Source organism: Thunnus thynnus, chromosome 24, assembly GCF_963924715.1.
Source record: "Thunnus thynnus chromosome 24, fThuThy2.1, whole genome shotgun sequence".
Taxonomy (NCBI): Eukaryota; Metazoa; Chordata; class Actinopteri; order Scombriformes; family Scombridae; genus Thunnus; species Thunnus thynnus.
In genome coordinates this window covers 11,182,473-11,206,919 of record NC_089540.1, presented here as the reverse complement: position 1 = coordinate 11,206,919, position 24,447 = coordinate 11,182,473, and the positions used below count along the sequence as shown (strand labels likewise).

Sequence of the window (24,447 nt, the reverse complement as noted above, 5' to 3'; positions counted from 1 at the left end):
TATTTATAGCACACACACACTAGAGCCAGTGAGGCAGAAATATCATCTTGCTTGTCTTTCTATGGAAACTTTCCCCCTGAGAGCAACAGAGACACTCTCACTCTTAATGGAGAGAGTAACCACTCTGCTTTGTATTTTCAGAGAGCAACTGGTTTAGTCCAGAACACAAGAATCTGACAGAACATCTCGTTCCCCTCATCGTTCTCATACTACAGCTGGAGTACACCTACATAGACCTCCACTAACTCAACCAAGTTTGGTGTATATATAATACTAGTAGTCTGTGAATGGTTCGGACATTTTCCTCTTAAAATCTCCTTTCCTTCCTTCATACACCCTTTAAATGGCCAAGTTTTCTTCAACTCTGATTCTTACCTTTTTCTGCAGGACATTGATCTTCCTTTTTTTGACCTCTAACATGTCCTTCATTCCCCTGATTTCTAAAGCAAGAATGCCCTTCTCCTCCGTCAGGTCCTGCAGCTGCTTAGTTTTCTTGTTAAGGAAGGACTCTTTCTCCTCTAGACGCAGACATAGAGCATCCACCTGAAGCATGATAGCAAAAACAAACCGTCACACGCCTTTGACCTGTTCTTTAGAAACCTAAACCTCAAACTCTCTAAGAGTTACGAGCTAGTGTGATGTTTTCTTAAAAGAAAAAGAAAACTATTACAAAGTATCACCTGCTTTATATCTTACAACATCTACACATAGTAAAAGTTGTACATCATTTAACATTAACTGACATGTTTGCTTTTGTGGTCATCACCATGTGCGTGAGATAAAGACAGTAAGCAGCATGTTCTTATCACCTTTTTCTAACAAGGAAACCGCTGCTTCCTCTTCACACAGCGCTGTTTTAACTGGACACAATTGTAAGTGACAAACACATCACTTGATGCAGGTTAACAGGTCAGTCTGAGCACAAATGAACAGCAACTGTATTCTACAGACTAGTTTGTGTGACTGGCAGACATCTTTCAAGCAACAGCGAGGTTTGTGTGCACAATTCAAGTATTATAGACATCTGGGATATTTACTTGTTAATTGCAATTATACACTTCCATTGCCTGATATTTATTCTCAAATTCCATTAATTTATATCAATAATAAGAATCAGAAAATGGCCTCAACTTTTGTGATGAATCTCCAACTCAGGAAGGATGTGAGGTACATTACTCATAACAAGGTTTGTGTGTTAAAAAAAAAAAATAGTGATACTAGAGGAGAGAGTTATATGTTACATACTTTATTGTATTTGTTGATTTTATCGGCCACTGCAACAGTTTTACACAGAGCATTTCTGAACAAACTAGCCAAACTCAGTAACAAGTAAGCAGTAAGCAAGAAAGAATCAGAGATGTTGAGGTTTCATGCTGTTAGCTTTTGGAAAATATCAATCCTATCTGATTGAAGAATGTGACTAGAAACTTCTAGCTATTAGCCTCATGAAACAGCATGCAAGAACAAGTCACAATGCTAATAACTACATTAAGATGCTGTTGTGGTTGAACCTGGGATATATTAGACTCACACCACAATCCATTAAACACGTATCTCTTATGACCAAGTAGTGAATCTACACAAAACGTCCTGTGTTTTCTTGCTGTATGTTTTCATAGTTTTCCCAACTTGGATCAGTTTCTCTTCCATCTATTTCCTGATCATCCAGCTCCATCACATTGCTGGCTGTTGTCTTGGCGTCATGTTGATGGTGTATTGAGGAGATGGTTTGGTAGAGATTATTTGCTGGCTGCTGAAGGCTTGTGTAGGGGTCATCTGGGTCATCTCCGGTCTATAAAAAGGTCAGAATTGGAATGCATGATGCCTTAAAAGTCTGACTTAATTTACATTTACTGAAACCTCCACTTTTCAAGGTTCAAATCCACTCACACACTCCTCTGATCAGAAAGTACATTACTCACGGGAGTTTTACATACAGATGATCCAGCTGTGTCTGTTCTTGAAGAGTTTCTTTAAATAAGAAGAGATATCAGAGTTAGTGACACACCAAACACACACACACCAGCTCTTCTGTACTTTCCAGCAAAACCACTGACTGCATTATTTTACAAGGTTAAAAGCACAATATGTAATTTCAGCCGCTAGGGGTCTCTCAATCAAAACAATAAAAAAAGATGGAGTGTGATGACGGTGTGAAGAAGCAAGGGATCATGGGAATTGTTGTCTTCATTACTAAATAATCAGCTTCACCGGGATAGGATTACTCCAGTGTTCATCTTTCAGGATGTTTTTACCCGGAGCCGAATTACCCACAGAGGTCTCCTCCTCTCCAAAACAAACAGACCCAGTGATTACAGGTTAACACTAAATAAAGCAGTTTCACCTAAAAAAACGTGTTTCTCTGACGATGATCAGCGAGCACCAGACGTCCAGTATGGGCTGTTAGCTGAGCTGCTGCTAACACTTGTTCGGTTTATTTCTCTTGTAATTTTAGATCCAGACGTACGGCAGGTTTCTACTGGGAGCCGAATCATCTGCAGAGGTCTCCTCCTCTCCAAAAACAAACGTACATTTAGATTAAAATCATTAAAAATACTAATTAAAGCTGTTTCACTTATAGAAAAAAAAAAAAAATCTCTGACGATGTTCGGTGAGCACCGGACGTCCGATAGGGGCTGTTAGCTGAGCTGCTGCGTTTGCCCAGTTTAATTCTCTGATAACTTAAGATCCAGACGTCCAATGATTAAAATCCTTCATCCAGCTAAAAGATATAGTTAAAAACGACCAAAATTTATCACAAAAATGTGGCTTACAACTGAGTAAAAGTCAATTTATAACAGTTTCTGTCAGACAACCACAACGCTAATGTACTATCTTGTATGTGTGTAAGTTACTCTTTGGTAGACGCCATTGTAGCGGACTAACACTGCGCCGAGGCATGCATCTGGTGCACTATACTCTTTGGTTGAGGAGGTATGACGCCATTGACAGGCAACCAAATGAAACGGTCCGTTACTTTGCTTAAAATTACAGATTTAGGTCTAGTTGTTTTTGGACATTTTAATGTAAAATAATTACATATTATACTTTTAAGTCAGAATTTTTCACCTGCAATGAATTTTTCTGAGGATGAATACAAGGATAACTCCAGTAACAATGATAAATGTAGTAACACCACAGTTCATTCCTACCACCACCATGGTAGGAATAAATAATGTACTCTGAATTTTGTGGTCTATTTTATTAGACGAGACAGGAAACGAAACATCACGTCTTCCTTCATTGTTTCATATAAACCTGAAAGTCAAGATCTTGTTATGTGACTACAGTGAATTTCATTCAAAATGAGATAAACATGTATGACAGGTGACATCATTAAAGAAATATACTTTTTAAATGATATACTTGACTTACAAAATGAGAACAAGTGTTGAAAAAACTGCATGTAAATGAACCACAGTTGATATAATCATATTTATATTGTTTAACATATAGTTTAAGAGCATTCAAAAAATAATGTACTGAAAATATGAAATATGAATATTACAGTCTCTCACCTGTGATGTTTTCTTCTGTGGATAAATCCCAGGATAACTCCAGTTATAATGATGAATACAGTCACACCAACAGCAGTACTGGAAATTGATATTTTTGTGGAACTTGTGGCCTCTTCACTCTCTACAGTGGCACTGGAATTTACTCAAATTGTAAAACAAATAACATAAGATGCTTCTGAAATATTATATTATCTAAATCTGTAAATCAAAGCCAATAAATTACCGCAGCCAAGACCAAAAACGATGTAGGACATTACTGTCAGCACTAATGCTGCTTCAAATACTATATTCCTGTTATAATTACTGCATGCTTTGATTTGACCTGTAAACCTGAAGTATAGACATCATACTACCATGTTAACAATACAACACAATGGAAAATAATCACTGTAAATTTAATCAAAGTATGAGGAAAAATAAACATGTGTTTACCTTCTACAGTGATATGAAGATGGAGAATATTTGTTACTCCAGGATGTGTACACTCACAGCTGTAGTTCCCACTATCCACTGGTGTTAAACTGGTCAGGTGAAGAAATATAGTCTGATTCTTTTTCATAAATGTGAACCTGGGGTCACATTCATTAAAAATCTTCTCTCCATATTTGAACGCCAAGTGACACTCTTCTCCTCTGCTCCTCTCTGTTCTGATCTTACATACTACAAGAATGATGATATTCAGTGTTTCATCTGTGCATATTGGAGTGATATATGGTTCTCTCCCGGCGGTTTTCAAAAGAGTCACTGTAAATCAAAGCAATCATAACTCAATATGAATATGCTCAATGAGCTGGAACTACTGTAGAGCAAGCAATTTACATAAATTTAAATATTTCCCTCTTTAAACTGAAGACAATAAGACAAACAGAAAACAAGTTATACATTATAAAAAGTAGTTCATGTACAGTACCTTTGCAGTCAATAAACAAAAAAGGCAGCAGCAGAAGGGGAACAAACCACAGTTTCCAAACAGCCATGCTGGTCAAGAGGCCTGAGCAACAGTTTAAGTGCTGCTGACAGTGAAGACTTAACTGTACTGAAGAGGGGAAACTGTCACACGCATTTGACCTGTTCTTCAGGTAACCTCAAACTCTCACAGGTACAAATTGGTTTCTCTTCTCTTCTAAAAGAAATGCAAGACATGACTGCTTTCATATTAAGACACTCTGAAGGTGAAACAGAGTAGAACACAGAAAGAAAATATGTCAGATCTTCAAACATCAGGTCTACAGTCATGTGTTCAGATCACTCTTGGAGCTGGATCCATAAGAATCCAACTAATACAAAGTATCACCTGCTTTATATCTTACAATATCTACACTCATCATGTGACATGATTTAACTGACATGTTTGCTTTTGTGGTCATCATCATATGCATGAGAAGAAAACAGTAAGCAGCATGTTCTTACCACATTTTTGTCACAAGGAAACCGCTGCTTCCTTTTCACACAGCGCTGTTTTAACTGGACACAATTTTAAGTGACAAACACACATCACTTGATGCAGGTTAACAGGTCAGTCTGAGCACAAATGAACAGAAACTGTATTCTACAGACTAGTTTATGTGACTGGCAGACATCTTTCAAGCAACAGCAAGGTTTGTGTGCACAATTCCAACACGTTCTCACTCCCAACTCGTCACATATTGAAGCTTTGTCAGGACCCCGTGGCATCACTTTTTTAAACGCATGGGGTATCCCTTTAGAGTCATTTTTCAACATGCACTATTAAAAATAATTATATTTTGTGGTGTGACAACGCGGTGGCTAAGGTCTGGTTAGGTTTAAGCACAAAAACCAGATCATAGTTTGGGTTAAAATAAAAAAAAAAAAAAAAAATGTTAAGGTGGTCTCGAACTGTTCTCTCTGCGCTGATTTCCAACATTACAAGCCATAAACCCACCCCTCCACTTCCTAATAAGAAAGTCAGCTTAAATATATGTCATGTCAAGTAGGCCACGTCACTTCAGAAATATTGATACCATACGTATCGTTGAAATGTTAATATGCTCCGTATTACAGGTGTTGAAACGTAGATATTCAACGTATCTGTGGTTTGCAGAAACGTCCAATGCCAATGTTTTATTCTGGCGACCAGGCTGAAATTTGTCACCTTATATAGATGTCATCGGTCTCATAGCGTCTATTTCAGATGTTGTGGGAGCTCAACAGAAGTCTATCGGACTACCCTCAACGTTAAAAAGTGACGACACGGGGTCCTGACCAAGCTTCAATATGTGACGAGTTGGGAGTGAGAATGGGCTGACAGTTCAAGTAATATAGACACCTGGAATATTGAATTGTTGATCACAATTATATTCTTCCATTGCCTGATATTTATTTTCAAATTCCTATAATTTATAATCAGTATTGTACGATTTCTGGCCATAGGATGCAAAGTCTTCTCTCTGTAGTTTAAATTATATTACTGTGCAATTATTAAGAGAATCAGCAAGAAACAGCAAGGTTTAAATCCATTAAACACATACTTCTTATGACCAAGTAGTGAATCTACACAGGAAGTCCTGTGTTTTCTTGCTGTGATGACGATAAATCTCAATATATTTATAGAAACAATGTCAGACAGTTACTAATTTATGTTCTCTTTTGGTTCGAGTGTTTTCACAGTTTTCCCAACCTGGATCAGTCTCTCTTCCATCCATTTCCTGATCATCCAGCTCCATTATATTGCGGTTGAATTTGTCTTGGCGTCATGTTGATGGTGTATTGAGGAGATAGTTTGGTAGAGATCATTTGCTGGCTGCTGAAGGCTTGTGTAGGGGTCATCTGGGTCATCTGGGGCCTATAAAAATGGAGCAGAATTTGAATGTATGATGCCTTTTAAAGTCTGACTTAATTACGTTGAATAATTGTTGAGACACTGAGTCACTACATTTACTGAAACCTCCACTTTTCAAGGTTCAAATCCATTCACACAGTCCTCTGATCAGTAAATACATTACTCACCAAAGAGATGGGAGTTTTACATACAAATGATCCAGATGCGTCTGTTCTTGAGCACTTTCTTTAAATAAGAAGAGATATCAGAGTTAGTGACACATCAAACACACACACATTCCAGCTCTTCTGTGCTTTCCTACAAAACCACTGACTGCATTATTTTACAAGGTTTAAAAACACTTTAGTGAGAATTTTTCACCTGGAAAGAAATTTTCTGAGGATGAATCCAAGGACAACTCCAGTAAGAACGATAAATGCAGTAACACCAACAACCATTGTGGTAGGAAAAAGCAAAATCCTGGTGTTGACCACTTTGTCATCTAGTAAATTGTAAAGACAAAACAAGTATCAGGAGAAAGACCAAGATAACGTAATGCTGGCATCTTCTCTGAATCAAATATTAAATATTTGAACCACATAATTTTAACATACAAAAACAAATGTTGTTCCTTTGCAAGTAATCTCCCAGTATTCAGCTATGAATGCAGAACAAGTTAAAAATGTAACATATCACAAAGTACAGGACCAGTCAAAGGTTTGGACACTTTGTAATTCAAGTGATTTGGAAGGTGTGTCCAAACTTTTGGCTGGTTTAGTGGGTCTGATTTCTTCTACAAGCACAGACATCATACTGATACTTTACTTGTTCATAATGTGAAACACAAAAGCAAGAAAATAAATCCAACATTTACCTTCCACAATGATATTAAGATGGAGAGAAGATGTTCCAGCAAGATATGAATACTCACAGCTGTAATTCCCACTATACACTGGTGTTAAACTGGTCGGGTAAAGAAATATAGACTGATTCTTTCTCATAAGTATGAATCTGGAGTCACATCCAACAAAATAATCTTCATATCTATATTGTTATGACCCAGCCTAGGGGAAACCCTGGTGCAACATGAAAAGTGTGAGACTCCCCTCTTCCCAGCTCCCAAGAACCACCAGCCACAATAAATTTACAGCACTTTAGGTTTTCATTCAGAATTTCTTAAGCTTCAGGGTGGGCTAACAGCAAAATAACAAACAGAAGTAACTAAAGCTGAGGAACCTAAACTTACCCACTCAAACAAAAGAAGAACAAAAAGACAAGTCACTAACCTAACTCCTAACCTAACAAAAAACAGGAGAAAGTAGGATTAAAACAAAATTGCTACCCACACCTAAAAAACCTGGGCTGGCATTTCGCATGAGCAAAGCTAAATAGAACATCAAAACATGTTAGCTAGCAGATTGGTTGAAAGTGGAGAGAGATGAGCCCAACAGAAGCTGGAAGAAGCTGGCCTTAAAACTGCAACCCTGCAGGCTGGAACCAATCAGCTCCCTGGAACAACCCACACACTCACACAGTCACAATCATTCAATTAGCCTCTGCTCTCTGCATCCCAACACAAACACACCTCAGCAGGAACCCTAGAGGGAGAGAGTGAGAGGGATCCACAACACAAGCACAAAATTAAAGCACACACAAATTACACAGCAGAAAAGTGCTCAAAGGACCTCTGAGTCATAACAGTATGCCAAGCTGCACTCTGCTCCGCTACTCCTCTCTGTTCTGAGCTTACATACTACAAATGTGATGATATTCAGTGTTTCATTGGTGCATACTGGAGTAACATATGGTTCTCTCCCAGTGGTTTTCACAAGGGTCAGCATGAAATAGATTTTTCTTTTTAAACCAAATATTAGAAAACAATGGCAGTCTTAAATGATAAATTATGAAAACTAGTTCCTGTACCTTTGCTGTTGTTGTACGCAGGTAGCAGCAGAGGCAGAACAAACCACAGTTTCCAAACAGCCATGCTGGTCAAGAGGTCTGAGCAACAGTTTAAGTGCTGCTGACAGTTTATAGTACTGAAGGGGAGGAACTGACACTCGCCTTGTACCTGCTCTTTAGAAACCTAAACCTCAAATTCTCACAGAGGTACGAGCTGGTGTCTCTACTCCGCTTAAAAGGAAGTGCAAGACATGACTGCTCCTGCTTTGACATTAAGACACTCTGAAGGTAAAACAGTAGGTGCATGAAAGAAATATGTCTATAAACATCAGGTCTACAGTCACATGTTGAACAATCTTGGACTTGGATCCTCTAAGAGCCAATATGAAGTTTTACCCTCAAGTTGAACACATTTTATTTCATTTTAATTTACACATTATTCAAATATTTACTGACAGACATTTATGAAGTTTTATCTGTGAAACCTGATTTAATAAACTTACTAGTAGTTAAATATTTCACTTTTACAGCTTTGCAGCAATTTGACAAACTGAATATCGGACATCAAAAGAACAAGCAGTTTTAACCATTTATTCATTACATAATTAATTCTGATCTTATGTTTTACAAACAGTATATTGCCCTTACTGTTCTCTTAAAACATTAAACTTACAAATAAAATACAATTTACACAAAACTATTAAGCTTGAATGTTTTAGAATGAAATACATTTTAAGCATCAGTCATACAGGAGAGTGAAATACCAATGTATGTAAAATAGTGCCCCCTTGTGGACATCAGGCTTTGTTTCACTTATTATTCAATAGGAAAACATGCATCACATTATACTGGATATTGTATAATTAAAGCCCTACAAAGGCATCTCTAAATTCATCACCACTCTGGTGACATTTGAATAATCAGTATTAGAAGTTTGTATTTCAGTAGTTGAATAAAGCACGTTCTCTGTCTGCATGAAGGTGTTGTACGGCTCAATTTCCTCTGGTTCCTGCAAAGTGACAGATATTTTAAAATATGTTTCATTAAGTTAAATGAACAGCACAAACAAAGTAGGGGCAACATTTTTGTGTACATTACCGTATGTGGAAGACTGGTCGTTAGTTCAGGTTGTCTTCTGTTGGATAAATATGGAAATACATCGTTACAAAATAGTTTAATGTTTCCATATGTAGGATCAAAATTTTTACAATTGATGTAGCCTCTAAAATAGTGTAAAGGCATTAGTATTAGTATTTGCTTTATTTGTAAAGAAACATTTAAAGTCTCCCTTCAGTCAAAAATATGTTTCTCTTTTTGTTCTTACAGTACCTAAACCTCAAACTCTCTCAGGAGGTACAATCTGGTTTCTCTTCTCAAAAAGAAGTGCAAGACATGACTGCTTTCATATTAAGACACTCTGAAGGTGAAACAGAATACAGCAGGAAAATATGTCAGATCTTCAAACATCAGGTCTAGTCATGTGCTCAGACCACTCTTGGAGCTGGATCCACAAGAATCCAACTAATACAAAGTATCACCTGCTTTATATCTCTCTAAGTTGTACATCATGTAACACGATTTAACTGACATGTTTGCTTTTGCGGTCATCACATATTTATAGGCCTGAGCATGAGTTGAAGACAGTAAGCAGCATGCTCTTACCACCTTTTTATAATAAGGAAACCGCTGCTTCGTCTTCACACAGCGCTGTTTTAACTGGACACAATTGTAAATGACAAAACACATCACTTGATGCAGGTTAACTGGTCAGTCTGAGCACAAATGAACAGCAACTGTATTCTACAGACTAGTTTATGTGACTGGCAGACATCTTTCAAGCAACAGCAAGGTTTGTTTGCACAATTCAAGTATTATAGACATCTGGGATATTTACTTGTTGATCAATTATACACTTCCATTGCCTGATGTTTATTTTCAAATTCCTATAATCAGTATTGTACGATTTGTGGCTATAGGATGCAGAGTCTTCTCTCTGTAGTTCAAACTGTATTACCAACCCAATCGCCAGAACAAAACGTTGGCATTGAACGTTTCTGCAAACCACAGAAACGTTGAATATATACGTTTCAACACGTGTAATACGTAGCATATCAACATTTCTATCCATTGAATAATGATGTTTTATGGTGTGGCAACGTTGTGGTTAAGGTCTGGTTAGGTTTAAGCACAAAGACAACTTGGTTAGGGTTAGGGAAAGATCATGGTTTGGGTTAAAATAAAAAAAATAAAATCGGCTGCAAATGTCCTGGCGTTTCGCAAAAACAAAAACAAAAAAAACCCCAAAACAACACCCACCCATCGGTTGAAACGGGAAGCGGGCATTGGTTTCGAGGGGGTCTCGAACCGTGCCCTTTTTCAACTTTCAGCCAAGAAACTTACTTGCCAATCTCCGACCCCTCCTCCTCCTAATAGGGAAGTCAGCTCAAATAGATCGCATGTGAACGACTTTCACTTTAGAAATGCTGAGATATGTTTTCTTGAAATTTTGGTATGATACGTAGGCTATTACATGTGTGGCAACGTTGAAAGCCTATTCAATGTTTCCGTGGTTTGCAGATACGTACAATGCCAACGTTTTATTCTGGAGACCAGGGTAGGAATTAATGACTGGCATAGACGCGAAAGATCGAAGTATATGAACACGTCCGTTCTCACGCAGCTTGTGTAATTTATGATATGTGGCAGTGAAATCTTACCATCGATGAGCAAATTTCCTCCGAATATAAGAGTGAAGTCAACTTTTTGTCAGAGGTTACTGACGAGAATTGCTGATGTTATCTTGACACTTGCATCATACAACTCTGCTTTCTGTGCGTATTGTGAGAAACTATAGGAGAAATAAACGATTGAAACTTGGCACCCAACACTTAAGCGGTTATGCCCGACGCGCTGGGCATCTAGAAATGCTATGCGCTCACTCCGTTTCGCAGAACTACTGAATGCACTGACGAAAATATGTCCGTTATCTAAAGAGCAAGATAAGCGTACTGAGGCCGAGAGACTTAAATATAGTATGGTCGAAGACGGGTAGGAGATGGAAAGTTGTACAACTACGCCACCTGGGGAATTGCACACCAGGAAATACACTGATCAGTATCCTTAGTAAGAAGAGGTCACACAGAGGACGGGAGACAGACTTCCAACTACAAACATTTATTGGTTAAGATTTACTGTCATTAAAAGAACAGAAAGATGTCACTGGTAATCAGCCTAAATACTGTCAGTCTTACCCACGCGAAGACAGCTTAACACCCGGACCAACATACAATCACCACCTCACGATGTAGGCGGAGAGTAGATGCCACGCTCCCTGAAATCCTCACCGCTGCACTCAAAACCGGCTCGGCCAACACCGCTATAAAAAGGTCACACAACGGCCGCTGTCACACCATAATGTCCCATGAAACATCTATAGCAGCGCAAGTACTTACTTACAAGTTGTTTTGCGCCGTCAACTGGAGCACAGCAGACAGAGTCCTTACTCAGTCAGTACCAGGCACATCTGAGCGCTTGGGTGAAAGCAGGACTAATAAACCAGGTGGCACCGCGGCGCAATCAGCCGCAGGTGAGACTAATGGGGAGATTGCAGTGGAGGTGGAACAGCACTCAACCTGCCACAATAGCATAGAAAATTTTGAATTCTTCCTCTAAACAGTGATCAAATTCTGGAAACTGTCAACACTGTTTCACAAAGTCTCCAAAAACAGGGCATCGATATTTTACAGGCGAACAAATATCTAACCACATTTATCTGTGCCGGTGTCAGAGATGTGAGAACAACACACACTTACAACGATGTACGGAGAATATAGACTTCATATACACAGATGAATTGGTCAGACAACAGCATGTTCTTAGTGGACCGACCGACTTTGATTAGTTGTCACAGCCCTCACAGGAAACCACAACCTAAGTTAACCACAGTATTATTCAAAACTATAGAGGCCAATTCAGTTTTCTTCCTTTTTATATTTTGTTGTATATGATGTGAGAGGCTGAAAAAGCAAACATTTATATATGCTAAATATGCATAATCCTTTCCTATATGCTATTTTGATAAAAGGATTTATGAGTAATACGATGTTGGAGATGTAAATGTTTCTGTTGCAGGTAAATCATAATAAAGTAATGAATTGTAGGCTACAGTAATACTGATACCTGATGTGACAGATGAGGAACACTGACATGATTTTATCAAGCAGCAAGTTTCCGTCTGCAGTCTGCAAGACCACAACAAGTCAGGCCCCCTTCTTATATGTGTGTGACCCTCTGAGGGCTTTCTGGCTCTCATCTGTTTCTCATTGTGGTGTTCTTGTTTTCTTTAATCTGTACAAATCTATTTTTAATTAGCCACTACGAAGAAAAAAAAACTTTGAAGCATAAGATATGATGTTTAGTGAGAATTTAAAACGCAAATTTGGATAAAGAATGAGGAGGACTAATTATTGACAGATCTACAATTAAAAAAATAAAATGATAGTTTATCACAACATTAAATTGATACATTTTATTATATTTCTATACTCTGTGTATGTGCATTGGTGGTAATTATTCATCAAATCATTAAACAAATGGAAACAGACTTAAAACACTAATTTTTGTCATCTTGTGTCGAGTTCATCAGCTGCTCAACAGAGATTGATCATGTAAATCTAGCTGAGCCTTTTTATTTTTTATTTCTTGGATCAAAATGTTGCTGTATGTCATTTCACCACACTGGTGAGTTGAGGTGTCTGAACACCAAAAATTCTTCTCAGCAGGTGAAAAAGGAGAAAAGGCAAAACAGTGCAGAGCAGTGTGCATGAAGCTCCTCCACTGCTGAGTACTAAATAACTAAATAACTGAAAGTGTTATTTGGCTTAAATGTCCAACTATCATGAATATGTAGATGAATATGACCTCTGTGGACAGCAGGGTACTTTTCTTATCTATAAAGGAGATAAATCTGCATTACTAGCACAATCACACATTGAAGTTACTGACTTTTGCTGTGTCTACCTACCTGTGGGCTATAACAATACATTTACTGCACATAATGAATAAATGCACAATTTTTCAGTGTCAATATTGGCAATATTTAAAGTGTATGACTATCATGCTCTTCCTGCTATGTTGTCAGCATTATGCAGACAAGCTCAGAAGGGTAATTAGTGAAAGTATTATGTAAATAACTGTAAATGAGGCAAATGTAACCAACTAGCTTCAGAGAACAGAACAAAGCTTTTCCACACTGTATGAAAATGCCACATATTCAGTTGTATACATCTCTATATGGCTCTGACATAGACTATCCTGGATTTAGTTACTTCATGTCTCAACACTTCCACAGTAAATCTGTATAAACAGCGACCTCCAGTGGCCATGTTGTCAAATTGCTTATGAAAAAAATCTGCAGCAGACATTGAGGCACAGTTTGGAATAAATGACATTATGAAGAAAATGAAGGTTTGATAGCTCCTTTATTGTTGTCTTCATTAGCATTAGAAGACATAATAGCAGTGGCAGCATTAGCAGTAATACCAATTTTAACCAACACTTTCCAAAAATCACAGAGGAAGAAGAAAAATGTTTCATGTCACACAAAGTCTAACATGTATCTGAGGATCTATCAATAAATGTCAATCTTGAAAATTACTAGATTGAAGCTTTCCTCTGATGGTTTCTTTATTTTGTTGCACGTTATTTTTTTTTTACATTCAATGATCTGTAATTTCATCTCTGCTGCTACTAGGTTTGTGTGACAAATAATAAAAAACAAGGAAATGAGCAGCAGAGAATAGTGCAAAGAACAAAACCAAAATCTATTTAAATTTTTACAAAAATATGGATGTATGCAAGAATAAATTGGTGTAAAACAACAAGAATTTACAAAGTACATGGTGGAGTCACAAGGCAGAATTGTTATCACAGTCTGCTGTGTTTGTATCACAGCTGTTATACCTGCATGGAGGAAAAGAAATATGGGGTTTAAGCTGTGTGTGAACTTTAGGTTGATGTGAAAACGCCAACACAGTTCCTGTTATAAATTTCTTCTTAACTCAACACAAAAAAATCTGACGCCAAGTTAAGAGGAAGCAACAAAACCACTGCTTGATGAGAAATGAAGATTATGAGAAAGTATTCATATTCAGAAACATTTAATATGTAATCAAGAAAAAATAAATTAAATGCTCATAGTTTTACAGAAAAACGTAATCTTACAGGAATCATACACATTCACTATTTACATTCAATGTAATTTCATCTTTGTCTTTGTCTATGACTATTTAAAAACCACAAGAGAAGTGACTTTACAAATTAATTTTGCCTCCTGGCTTGCATTTAGGATAGCTTTTTTCATGTATGTTCAATGACTAATGTTAGCTGAGCTGATACATCAGATAAGACAAAGTTACAAAAGACAATTCTACATTACTAACTAGTTAAATACCTGTCATTCCCTAACATGTTATCACAGCCAGCGGTGAGTAACAGAAGTTTCTGAATGCACAAACCTAACTTAACTATACTTCAACTTTTACTCTTCCCTGACCTGGTGGGTTAGTCAAATGGCTGAGATTGGCTGGATGACCAATCATGTTTCTAACACCTGCAGCTGCAACACGCCTGTCTGTGTATCCTCTTAATGTGAATAAACATGTTTTGTACTGATTGTAAAACTCTCTGAGACAAATTTGCAACTTTGGGCTACAAAAATAAAACTGATTTGACAAAGAGGCAAGTTAGTGAGAATCAAAATAAGTGACAATACACAACAGGATGGAGGACAGCAAACTGGAGGATTTAAGAAAAGTTAAAGCTGAACAAACATTCATTTCAATATTGACTCAGACACAAGTATTACAATAGATATTGACTGAAAGATTTACCTGTTGCTATATTTTCGTTTAAGCAGGACAGCGATGACTGCAACAACACAACCACAGGCCAACACAACAAACACAATGATCACAGTGGAACCTGAGAAAAGGAGGAACATTTGTCATATGAAACAACATTCATAATGCAACTATCAAATGGGAAGTGGATGTTCATGACAGGAGACCATGTGAACATTATCTGGATCACAGTTCAGTGAATAAGAAACAAAAACATCAGAATCATAAAGTGATAATAAATGTATAAATTGATGGGTTTGGAAGTGTTTCTCACCAACAGTTGATGTTTGTTTGACCTCAGGAATCGTCTTAAACACCTGAATTTCAGGGACTGAGAGCAGTTGTGCTGCACATCCAACCTGTGCACCGTTTCCATGGAAACCAGACAGCACAGCTGTAGTGGTAACGGTGACTGTACCGTTGGTGTTGGTGACACTGACTGTGCTGTTGTGAGAGAAGTAGAGGTCTTGTTGTGGGACATTCAGAGTTACTGTGGGAGCAGGACGACCTGTGGCCGAGCAGGACACAACTGTCTCTTCAGTAGAGTTTGATTGTCTGATTTGTAGAATGGGTTCATGCAACTCTGCAAAGACAAAACATTAAAAAATATCACATGGAGCAAGTTGTTAAAAAAATCAACTAGTTTGCTGATTTCCTCTGTTTTATAACATTATAAATCAAATATATTTGGGTTTTAGACTGAATAAAACAAGCATTTTAAGAAATCTTTGGTTTCTTGGACATTATGATGAGCAGTTGTCTCTGTTTCCTACATTTAATATCACAAATTGAGGAATTTGATATAATTATAATATAATATAAATATCATGACCATCATGTCTTCTTACATTTGAGAGGAAAATTAACTTTTATGACACTTGGATGCAAAATGTGTGAAATACAGAGTATGTACAACATGATGTTTGTGGTGTGGAGTATTTGCATTTCATGGCAAAATCACAGCAAGCAGACAATTTAACAGCCATCATTTCTAACTACCATCAATGTGAAATTAGTTAAAACTGTAATTCACCACAAATATGTCTTCAAAAGTGAAGAAAGGAGCTCACCATAGAGTTGGAGGCAGGTTCTGCCTGTCAGAGAGCCACCAGGATACGTGTTAAACAAACAGAGATAGCAGCCTTCATCCTGCTCCATCACCTTCCTGATAACTATGGAGCAGTTCTGCAGTCCCGCATCTTTAAACTCCACTTTCCCCTGAAAACCAGCATTCACTGTTTTCCCAGAGAGTTCGTTGTAGCCGGCAAGATTCTTCTTCCCATCAGGTGAAAGTTTCTGCCATGTGACCTGAACAACATCTCTAGACTCCATGAGCTGACAGCTGAGATGGGCATCTTCTCCTACTGCTGCCATCACAGTCTGCTGTGTTTGTATCACAGCTGTTAGACCTGCATGGAGGAAAAGAAATATGAGGTTTAAACTGTGTGTGAACTTTAGGTTAATGTGAACATTTCAACACAATTTCTGTTATAAATTGATACTTAACTTCTCAAAATGATTTATAATGTAATGGTGAAATTGCAACTCAGTGATAAAATATGATTTATTTCACCAAATATATTTTTGCTTTTCAAAGTAGGACAGGCTTCAGGTAAAGTACTAAACTTTATTATAAAGACTGAACAGTGATGTTAAAAGTGAAAAAGAGTGTGAGTCACTTAAAACTTCATGTTAACTCATAAATGTGTTGCTGGTTGGTTGTGATGTACATAGATGTTGAAAACAGGAAGATACACGTAGGTGTTTTCGAGACAGAGTTATTTATAGTAATCACATTTATAATAAATTACACGTTGCTTTTTTGTCTTAGTTTTCTGTAAATAAAAAATGTCACCAGCAAGAAACATTCACCTGTCGCACTTTGAATGTGTAAAACAAGAATAAATCAGCAGGATTCAATATTTCTTCTCAAAACGTTCATTTTGAGTTAGAGTTACAAATACACAGGAAACATCATGGTGCTTTCATTAACAGCAGAAAAAAGGACCGTAAGTACACGGGTTACTGTGACATCTCTCTCTTACCTTTTGGAAAGACTCCTAAAATAAAAAACATTGTCATGACTGCAGCTTGTGTCATCATCGCTGCAAGTTTCAAGTCAACTATACTGATCTCTGATGGTATCGATGTTAAAATAAAAAGTTCTCACTAGAATCAATATAGGTCTACATATGAAACATAAACATACACTGATTTGTTTCTAAAATGTAATATAAAGCAGCGTGCCGGAATGATGGTAACATCCGTTTCTCCGTTTCTTTCGCTTTTTGATTTGTATACTTGCACGCTTTAAGACCGCACTCAGGGGCATGAGTTTATCGAGAGGATGAGGGCGGACGCTGAGACAAGTGTAAGCTCAGTTATTTTGATGCTGATGTTAGTGAAGCGTCTTCACGTAATGTGCTGAGAAACCGAGAAAGAGATCAGATTGTATTTTTGACGTATCTCAGCAGATTGTGATTGGTGCCTTCAAGATCTGAGAAAATGAGCAAAACTGTCTGATAAAGTAAACTTCTCTCATCTACGGAACCCAAGTGGGGCCAGCTGAGAAAATAAAAGAGCCATATGTAAAACTGTATTCTCGTTTGACCATTTTAAAATTTCATTTAGTTGAACATAAATTTATTAAATCGTTTTCTGAAGACGCAATTAATAATAAATATGAACAAGTGAATAATTATGAAATTGTCTTACTCATAAGATCTCCTCATCGTCCCTGTGTGACAGAATGAAGGATTTAAGAACATTTATATATTATTTATTTATAGGTGTTGTCTGTATAGATTCTTTAAGCTCTGTGTTTCCTCTTAATGTCAATAAATTATTACCATATTTACTGTGAGACACTGGTATCACAACAAGACAGATATTGAGTTAAAAGTTGAAATTACCTGTTCTTATGTTTATGTCTGAACAGGACAGATCCTCTCTACATTTAAGAGTGGGCTCAAAACTTTCCTTTTTAAAGAAGTTTATAGTTAGGGCCGGCCAAGCTCACCTTGGATCAACCCTTAGTTATGCTGCTATAGGTCTAGACTCCCGGGGGACTTCCCATGATGCACCGAGTTCCTCTCTCTTCCTCCTCCTCTCCATCTGTATGCATTCATGTACCATCAATGTATGTTACTAACTTGGCTTCTTCCCCAGAGTTTTTTGTGCTTTCTCATCTCGCAGGAAACCCTGGGTTGCAGGCTGAGCCCTCGCGGTCCTTCGTGGTCCTGTTGGTGTCCTTCCCTAGCTATTGCTGCTGTTATTGTTATTGTTATTGTTATTGTTATTGTTATGATTGCTGTTATTCTATTTTGGTGTACTTAACTATGGGGTACATCTGTGCGTTTACTTTGGAACAAAGGTCCAGGGGAAAGTGTATTGTGATGGATGCTGTCGGCCTTTGCTGGCTGTAATCCAAAGTGTACATTGTATGTCTTATTATCATATTAAAACCAAAATCTTACATCCTTAACTTAAAATCTTTTATTTAACATACTCCACAAAGGCAAAAACATTAAAAAAATATCACATGGAGCAAGTTGTTAAAGAAAATCAACTAGTTTGCTGATTTTCTCTGTTTTATAACGTTATAAATCAAATATATATGGGCTTTAGACTGAATAAAACAAGCGTTTTAAGAAATCTTTGGGTTCTTGGACATTATGATGAGCAGTTGTCTCTGTTTCCTACATTTCATTTCACAAATTGAGGAATTTGATACAATAATAATTTAATTGAAATATCATGACCATCATGTCTTCTTACATTTGTGAAGACAATTTTTATGACAGTTGCATGCAAAGTGAGTGAAATGCAGAGTATGTACAACATGCTTTCAGTGGTGTGAAATGTTTGCATTTCATGACAAAATGACGTCAAACAGACAATTTAACAGCCATCATTTCTAACTGCCATCAATGTGAAACAAGTTAAAACTGTAATTCATCACAAATATGTCTTCAAAAGTGAAGAAAGGAGCTCACCATAGAGTTGGAGGCAGGTTCTGCCTGTCAGAGAACCATCAGGAAACGTGATAAACAAACAGAGATAGCAGCCTTCATCCTGCTCCATCACCTTCCTGATAACTATGGAGCAGTTCTGCAGTCCAGCATCTTTAAACTCCACTTTCCCCTGAAAACCAGGATTCACTGTTTGTCCAAAGTATTTGTTGTATGTAGCAAGATTCTTCTTCTTCCCCTCAGGTGAAAGTTTCTGCCATGTGACCTGAAGAACATCTCTAGAATGAGAGTGTTAAACAAACAGAGATATCTAGCTCTACAGTGAGTTGTCACATCAGCGAATAATAAGCAAATGAAATGACAGCAATAAAAAGTGTTCTAGCCATGCAGATAGATTTTGGCCTAAACGTGCACACTCAGCTAGACTGTACAGAAGAGGATTAGGGCCACATGTGAAAAAATTATTTGAATTCTGAGATTAAAGTCAGAATTCTGTCTTTAAACTCAGAACTCTAATACATTTTCACATGTGGCCCTAATCCTCTTCCATAGTACAATGCTGGTTTTGAAATGCCCACATAGCTGTGAGGCTTACAGGTGGGACCCATAGGTCCTTACTCCAATTTATTCCTGTTTTGCAATAATCTATACAAATATTTATTCAAATCTTCTTGCAGCCCAGAAGCAGGAGGAACACCTCCTCACAAAAGACCAACCTCTAGTGTGCTCCCTGATACAATCTGATTGGCCACCCCAAAATTTCTGCCACCTCATTGGCTTCCACCTTGCTGTGGGGCGGGTGTTTGGCCAGCACATTTGTTTCTACCAAGACACTGTGCCTGTATGATTGACGGAGGCATGTGGGAATCCCACTTAACTGCGGTACTATTGCAGCAACAACCAGTACTAGGAAACCCACCCTGAGGGGCCCCATCTCATCAGCGTCTCTGTGAGCAATGATACATTGAGGTAACTACTTTTTGCATAGACTAACGTTACGCAGAACAGAGAGGAGTTATCTGTCTGGGAGTGAAAAGAGAAAGAGCAGAGGTGGCAAAGGGATGTTTAGATGTGGCCGCAATGCAGTGGTGGACTCAGGCTTTCTCAGAGGCAGGGACGAAAAAATATAAAGGGCACCCTTACTTCACAATGTTTTTCTCCCATACAGTGCACCCTATAGGGCACATTTTTTTCATTGAAAGGGCACCCAATTCTGCACTTTAGTATGTTAGACTTAAATTAGACTAAATTGCACTTTTTTCTTTTCTTTAGCACTAGAAGGGCACCCATACAGAACCTCCAGCTCACCCCATTACAACAGCATCATAGGGCACTGCATTACATCCTCTTCATTTAAAGGACGCGTCATATTTTCTTGTTTTTAGGGGGTTCTTTACAGGGCACTATCACATTTTCTTCCACTGAAAGGGCACCATGAGGATCCTTCATTCCAGATTGTCACATATGGAGGCCCTCTATAGGGCATTTCATCCTGATTTACCCACACGTATACAGTCATTACAGAATCTTTGTATGTTTCTCCTTTGTGTGGGCACCTTAGAGGGCACTTTATGATACTGTGGGGGCACCTTAGACTCTAAGGTGTCCCACAGTATGATAAAGCGAGGTGCAAGCCAAAGACATGGCAGAAATTTTGGGGAGGCATCTGAGGTGGCCAATCAGATTGTAGGGGAGGCACTAGCCTTTAAAACCGTGCATGCAGTGGATGTTTTAGTAATTATAGTGACTCGGTGTCTCGACCATCGTTAAACATAATTAAGTCAGACTTTTGAAGCATCATGCATTCAAATTCTGATCTTTTTTATAGGACCCAGATGACCCACATGACCCTTACACAAGCCTTCAGCGGCCAGGAAATGATCTCTACCAAACTATCTCCTCAATACACCGTCAACATGACACCAAGACAAATCCAGCCAGCAATATAATGGAGCTGGATGATCAGGAAATAGATGAAAGAGAGACTGATCCAAGTTTGGAAATCTATGAAAACATACAGCAAGAAAACACAGGACTTTGTGTGTAGATTCACTACTTGATCGTAAGAGATACATGTTTATGGATAGTAGTGTGAGTCTAATATATCTCAGGTCCACAACAGTATCTTAATATAGTTATTAGCATTGTGACTTGTTCTTGCATGCTGTTTCATGAGTCTAATACCTAGAAGTTTGTAGTCACATTCTTCAATCAGATAAGATTGATATTTTCCAAAAGCTAACAACATGACTAATAACATGAAACATCAACATCTCTGATTCTAACTGCTTACTTGGAAGTGAGTTAGTTAGTTTGTTCAGAAATGCTCTGTGTAAAACTGTTGCAGTGGCTGATAAAATCAACAAATACAATAAAGTATGTAACATATAACTCCCTCTTCTAGTATCACTATTTTTTTGAACACACAGACCTTGTTATGAGTAATGTACCTCACATCCTTCCTGAGTTGGAGTTTCATCACAAAAGTTGAGGCCATTTTCTGATTCTTATTATTGATATAAATTAATGGAATTTGAGAATAAATATCAGGCAATGGAAGTGTATAATTGTGATCAACAAGTAAATATTCCTGATGTCTATAATACTTGACTTGTGCACACAAACCTTGCTGCTGCTTGAAAGATGTCTGCCAGTCACATAAACTAGTTTGTAGAATATAGTTGCTGTTCATTTGTGCTCAGACTGACCTGTTAACCTGCATCAAGTGATGTGTGTTTGTCACTTACAATTGTTTCATATTAAAACAGTGCTGTGTGCAGAGGAAGCAGCAGTTTCCTTTTTACAAGGTGATAAGAGCATGCTGTTTCCTGTTTCCAACTCATACTCATGGTGATGACTGCAAAGCAAACATATCAGTTAAATCATGTTACATGATGTACAACTTTTACTAAGTGTAGATGTTGTAAGATATAAAGCAGGTGATAATTTGTATTAGTTGGATTCTTGTGGATCCAGCTCCAAGAGCAGTTTGAACACATGTCTGTAGACCTGATGATTGAAGATCTGACATATTTTCTTTCTGTGTTCTACTCTGTTTCACCTTCAGTGTGTTAATATGAAAGCAGTCACGTCTTGCATTTCCTTGTAAGAAGACATCACACCAGCTTGTAGGTGTCTAAACAACAGTTCATAGACATGTGTCAGTTTCCCCTCTTCAGTACAATAAAGTCTTCACTGCCAGCAGCACTTAAACTGTCACTCAGACTTCTTGACCAGCATGGCTGTTTTGTGGTATGTTTTATTAGACGAGACAGGAAATGAAACATTATTTATTAATATAAACTGTGGTGTTACTGCATTGATTGTTGTTACTGGAGTTGTCCTTGGATTCATCCTCAGAAAAATTCTGTCCAGCTGAAAAATTCTCACTAAAGTGTTTTTAAACCTTGTAAAACAATGCAGTCAGTGGTTTTGTTGGAAAGCACAGAAGAGCTGGTGTGTGTGTGTGTGTTTGATGTGTCACTAACTCTGATATCTCTTCTTATTTAAAGAAACTGTTAAAGAACAGACACATCTGGATCATCTGTATGTAAATCTCCCAGCTCTTTAGTGAGTAATGTACTTTCTGATCAGAGGACTGTGTGAGTGGATTTGAACCTTGAAAAGTGGAGGTTTCAGTAAATGTAGTGACTCAGTGTCTCAACTATTGTTCAATATAATTAAGTCAGACTTTGAAAGGCATCATGCATTCAAATTCTGATCTTTTTTTATAGGACTGAGATGAACCAGATGACCCCTACACAAGCCTTCAGCAGCCAGCAAATGATCTCTACCAAACTATCTCCTCAATACACCATCAACATGATGCCAAGACAAATTCAGCCACAATATAATGGAGCTGGATGATCAGGAAATAGATGGAAGAGAAACTGATCCAAGTTGGGAAATCTATGAAAACACTTGAACCAAAATTCAAGAACATAAATTTGTAACATCTGATATTGTCTCTCTAAATATTGCAGAGATTGCAGTATCAGAGGTTTTCTTGACACCATGATAACTGTTTAATTTCTGACTTACAAGAGAAATAAATTCACCCGCCTCTCTACTTTTCTCGTCATCACACTGTAAGAAAACACAGGACACAGCAGTCTTGCTGCACATCCAACTTGTGCACCGTTTCCATGGAAACCAGACAGTACAGCTGTAGTGGTGACGGTGACTGTACCATTGGTGTTGGTGACACTGACTGTGCTGTTGTGAGAGTAGAGGTCTTGTTGTGGGACATTCAGAGTTACTGTGGGAGCAGGACGACCTGTGGCCGAACAGGACACAACTGTCTCTTCAGTAGAGTTTGATTCTCTGATTTGTAGAATGGGTTCATGCAGCTCTGCAAAGACAAAACATTAAAAAAAATACAGTTTCACATGAATTCATTTCTTACAAAGACATCAGCTTTGACATGATAATTCTCCAGGGGAAATGTGTTTAATACTGGAATTACATAATCCAGTTTGACAATTATGGAAATGTCTTTAATAATGCAGAATAATGCAGTTTTTACAGCTGCACTGATTAGTAGATTAATTGATCGATTTCAGCAGAAACGCCAAAAATTCACTGGTTCCAGCTTCATAAATGTGAATATATCTGATATTAAAGTAAATGTTTTTGGGGTTTTTTGACATTTCATGGAGAATATGATAAATTGAGAAAATAATCAACAGATTAATTGATAATGAAAATAAGTTTCAGACCTAGTCCTCACCATAGATAAACAGAAATTAAATTTACCTGCGGACAGATGATAGTCTCCCAAAAACAAGCTTGGTTCCCAGTCTGTGAGGTGTTCCTGTTCTACAGGTAATGTGAAACTGGAGCAGAATAATCCATGGTTACTACATAAAACTACGACCGACCAGTGTTGAGTTCCTGCTGCCTCATTTCAGTCCCTGATCTCTCATAACGCCTCAACTCTTCGCCAGTACATTTGAGGTCAGTGGGACCTCTGGTGTCCATGTTGTGCAGTCACATCCAACCGTTTTACCACACATTATTAACCACAGTATGAGGGTTTGAGAGTTGCAGTTTTACCTTTTAATAAGAGAATAAATCATCATAGCTATTTGCCACAGCTCATCTGGCTCCAAAATCTTATAATAACACTCCTAATTTCACCAAAAATGATCCTTTTAGACATTGTGTGAATTTTTATTTACAGATATTAAATATATTCAAGTGGCAATTTATTAAAAATCTACACGAATGACAGAAACAGAACAAAAACAAAAAGAAGCAACGGTAAATATACATTAAATACAACATTTTCACATGATAAAAACAAGTTAATAATTCAAATGACATAAAACAACGACAGGTGGTTTGGTTTTCAAATGCATGACATATAACATTTACTG

The 24,447-nt window shown here is 37.6% G+C and overlaps 2 protein-coding genes and 2 long non-coding RNA genes across 5 annotated transcripts in view; 1 reads left to right on the top strand and 3 right to left on the bottom strand.

Moving 5' to 3' along the window:
- Nucleotides 1-24,447, bottom strand: part of LOC137176905 (OX-2 membrane glycoprotein-like) — a 50,951-nt gene that overhangs the window by 25,705 nt on the left and 799 nt on the right. The window lies entirely within an intron of this gene.
- On the bottom strand, nucleotides 1,228-11,630 carry LOC137177184 (uncharacterized). 2 transcript variants are annotated; one of them, XM_067583337.1, is made up of 9 exons: nucleotides 11,451-11,630; nucleotides 9,298-9,334; nucleotides 6,679-9,208; nucleotides 6,486-6,543; nucleotides 6,157-6,321; nucleotides 3,951-4,262; nucleotides 3,519-3,660; nucleotides 1,923-1,971; nucleotides 1,228-1,792 (listed from the first exon to the last, which is right to left on the bottom strand). In XM_067583337.1, the coding sequence occupies exons 5-9, from the start codon at nucleotides 6,200-6,202 to the stop codon at nucleotides 1,577-1,579; spliced, it is 765 nt and encodes a 254-aa protein (XP_067439438.1). In that variant the 5' UTR covers nucleotides 6,203-6,321; nucleotides 6,486-6,543; nucleotides 6,679-9,208; nucleotides 9,298-9,334; nucleotides 11,451-11,630; the 3' UTR covers nucleotides 1,228-1,576. The 2 variants fall into 2 exon arrangements, 1 of the variants encoding a protein (XP_067439438.1); XR_010926003.1 differs by lacking the exons at nucleotides 1,923-1,971; nucleotides 3,519-3,660; nucleotides 3,951-4,262; nucleotides 6,157-6,321.
- Nucleotides 13,661-15,649, bottom strand: LOC137177304 (uncharacterized). Its single transcript, XR_010926066.1, has 2 exons — nucleotides 15,373-15,649; nucleotides 13,661-15,180 (listed from the first exon to the last, which is right to left on the bottom strand). It is a non-coding gene; the product is annotated as an uncharacterized lncRNA (long non-coding RNA).
- Nucleotides 19,666-23,464, top strand: LOC137176906 (uncharacterized). The gene is made up of 3 exons (XR_010925885.1): nucleotides 19,666-20,038; nucleotides 20,898-22,639; nucleotides 22,804-23,464. It is a non-coding gene; the product is annotated as an uncharacterized lncRNA (long non-coding RNA).

Bases quoted from the DNA above. Each gene is read 5' to 3' on its own strand.
- LOC137177184 (XM_067583337.1), bottom strand. From the start codon at position 6,202: ATGGAGCTGGATGATCAGGAAATGGATGGAAGAGAGACTGATCCAG. The intron at 4,263-6,156 runs GTTGGGAAAACT...TTTGATTTACAG, and splicing joins TGGAAGAGAGACTGATCCAG to TGACTCTTTTGAAAACCGCC. The intron at 3,661-3,950 runs GTAAACACATGT...TTACAATTTGAG, and splicing joins TCTTCATATCACTGTAGAAG to TAAATTCCAGTGCCACTGTA.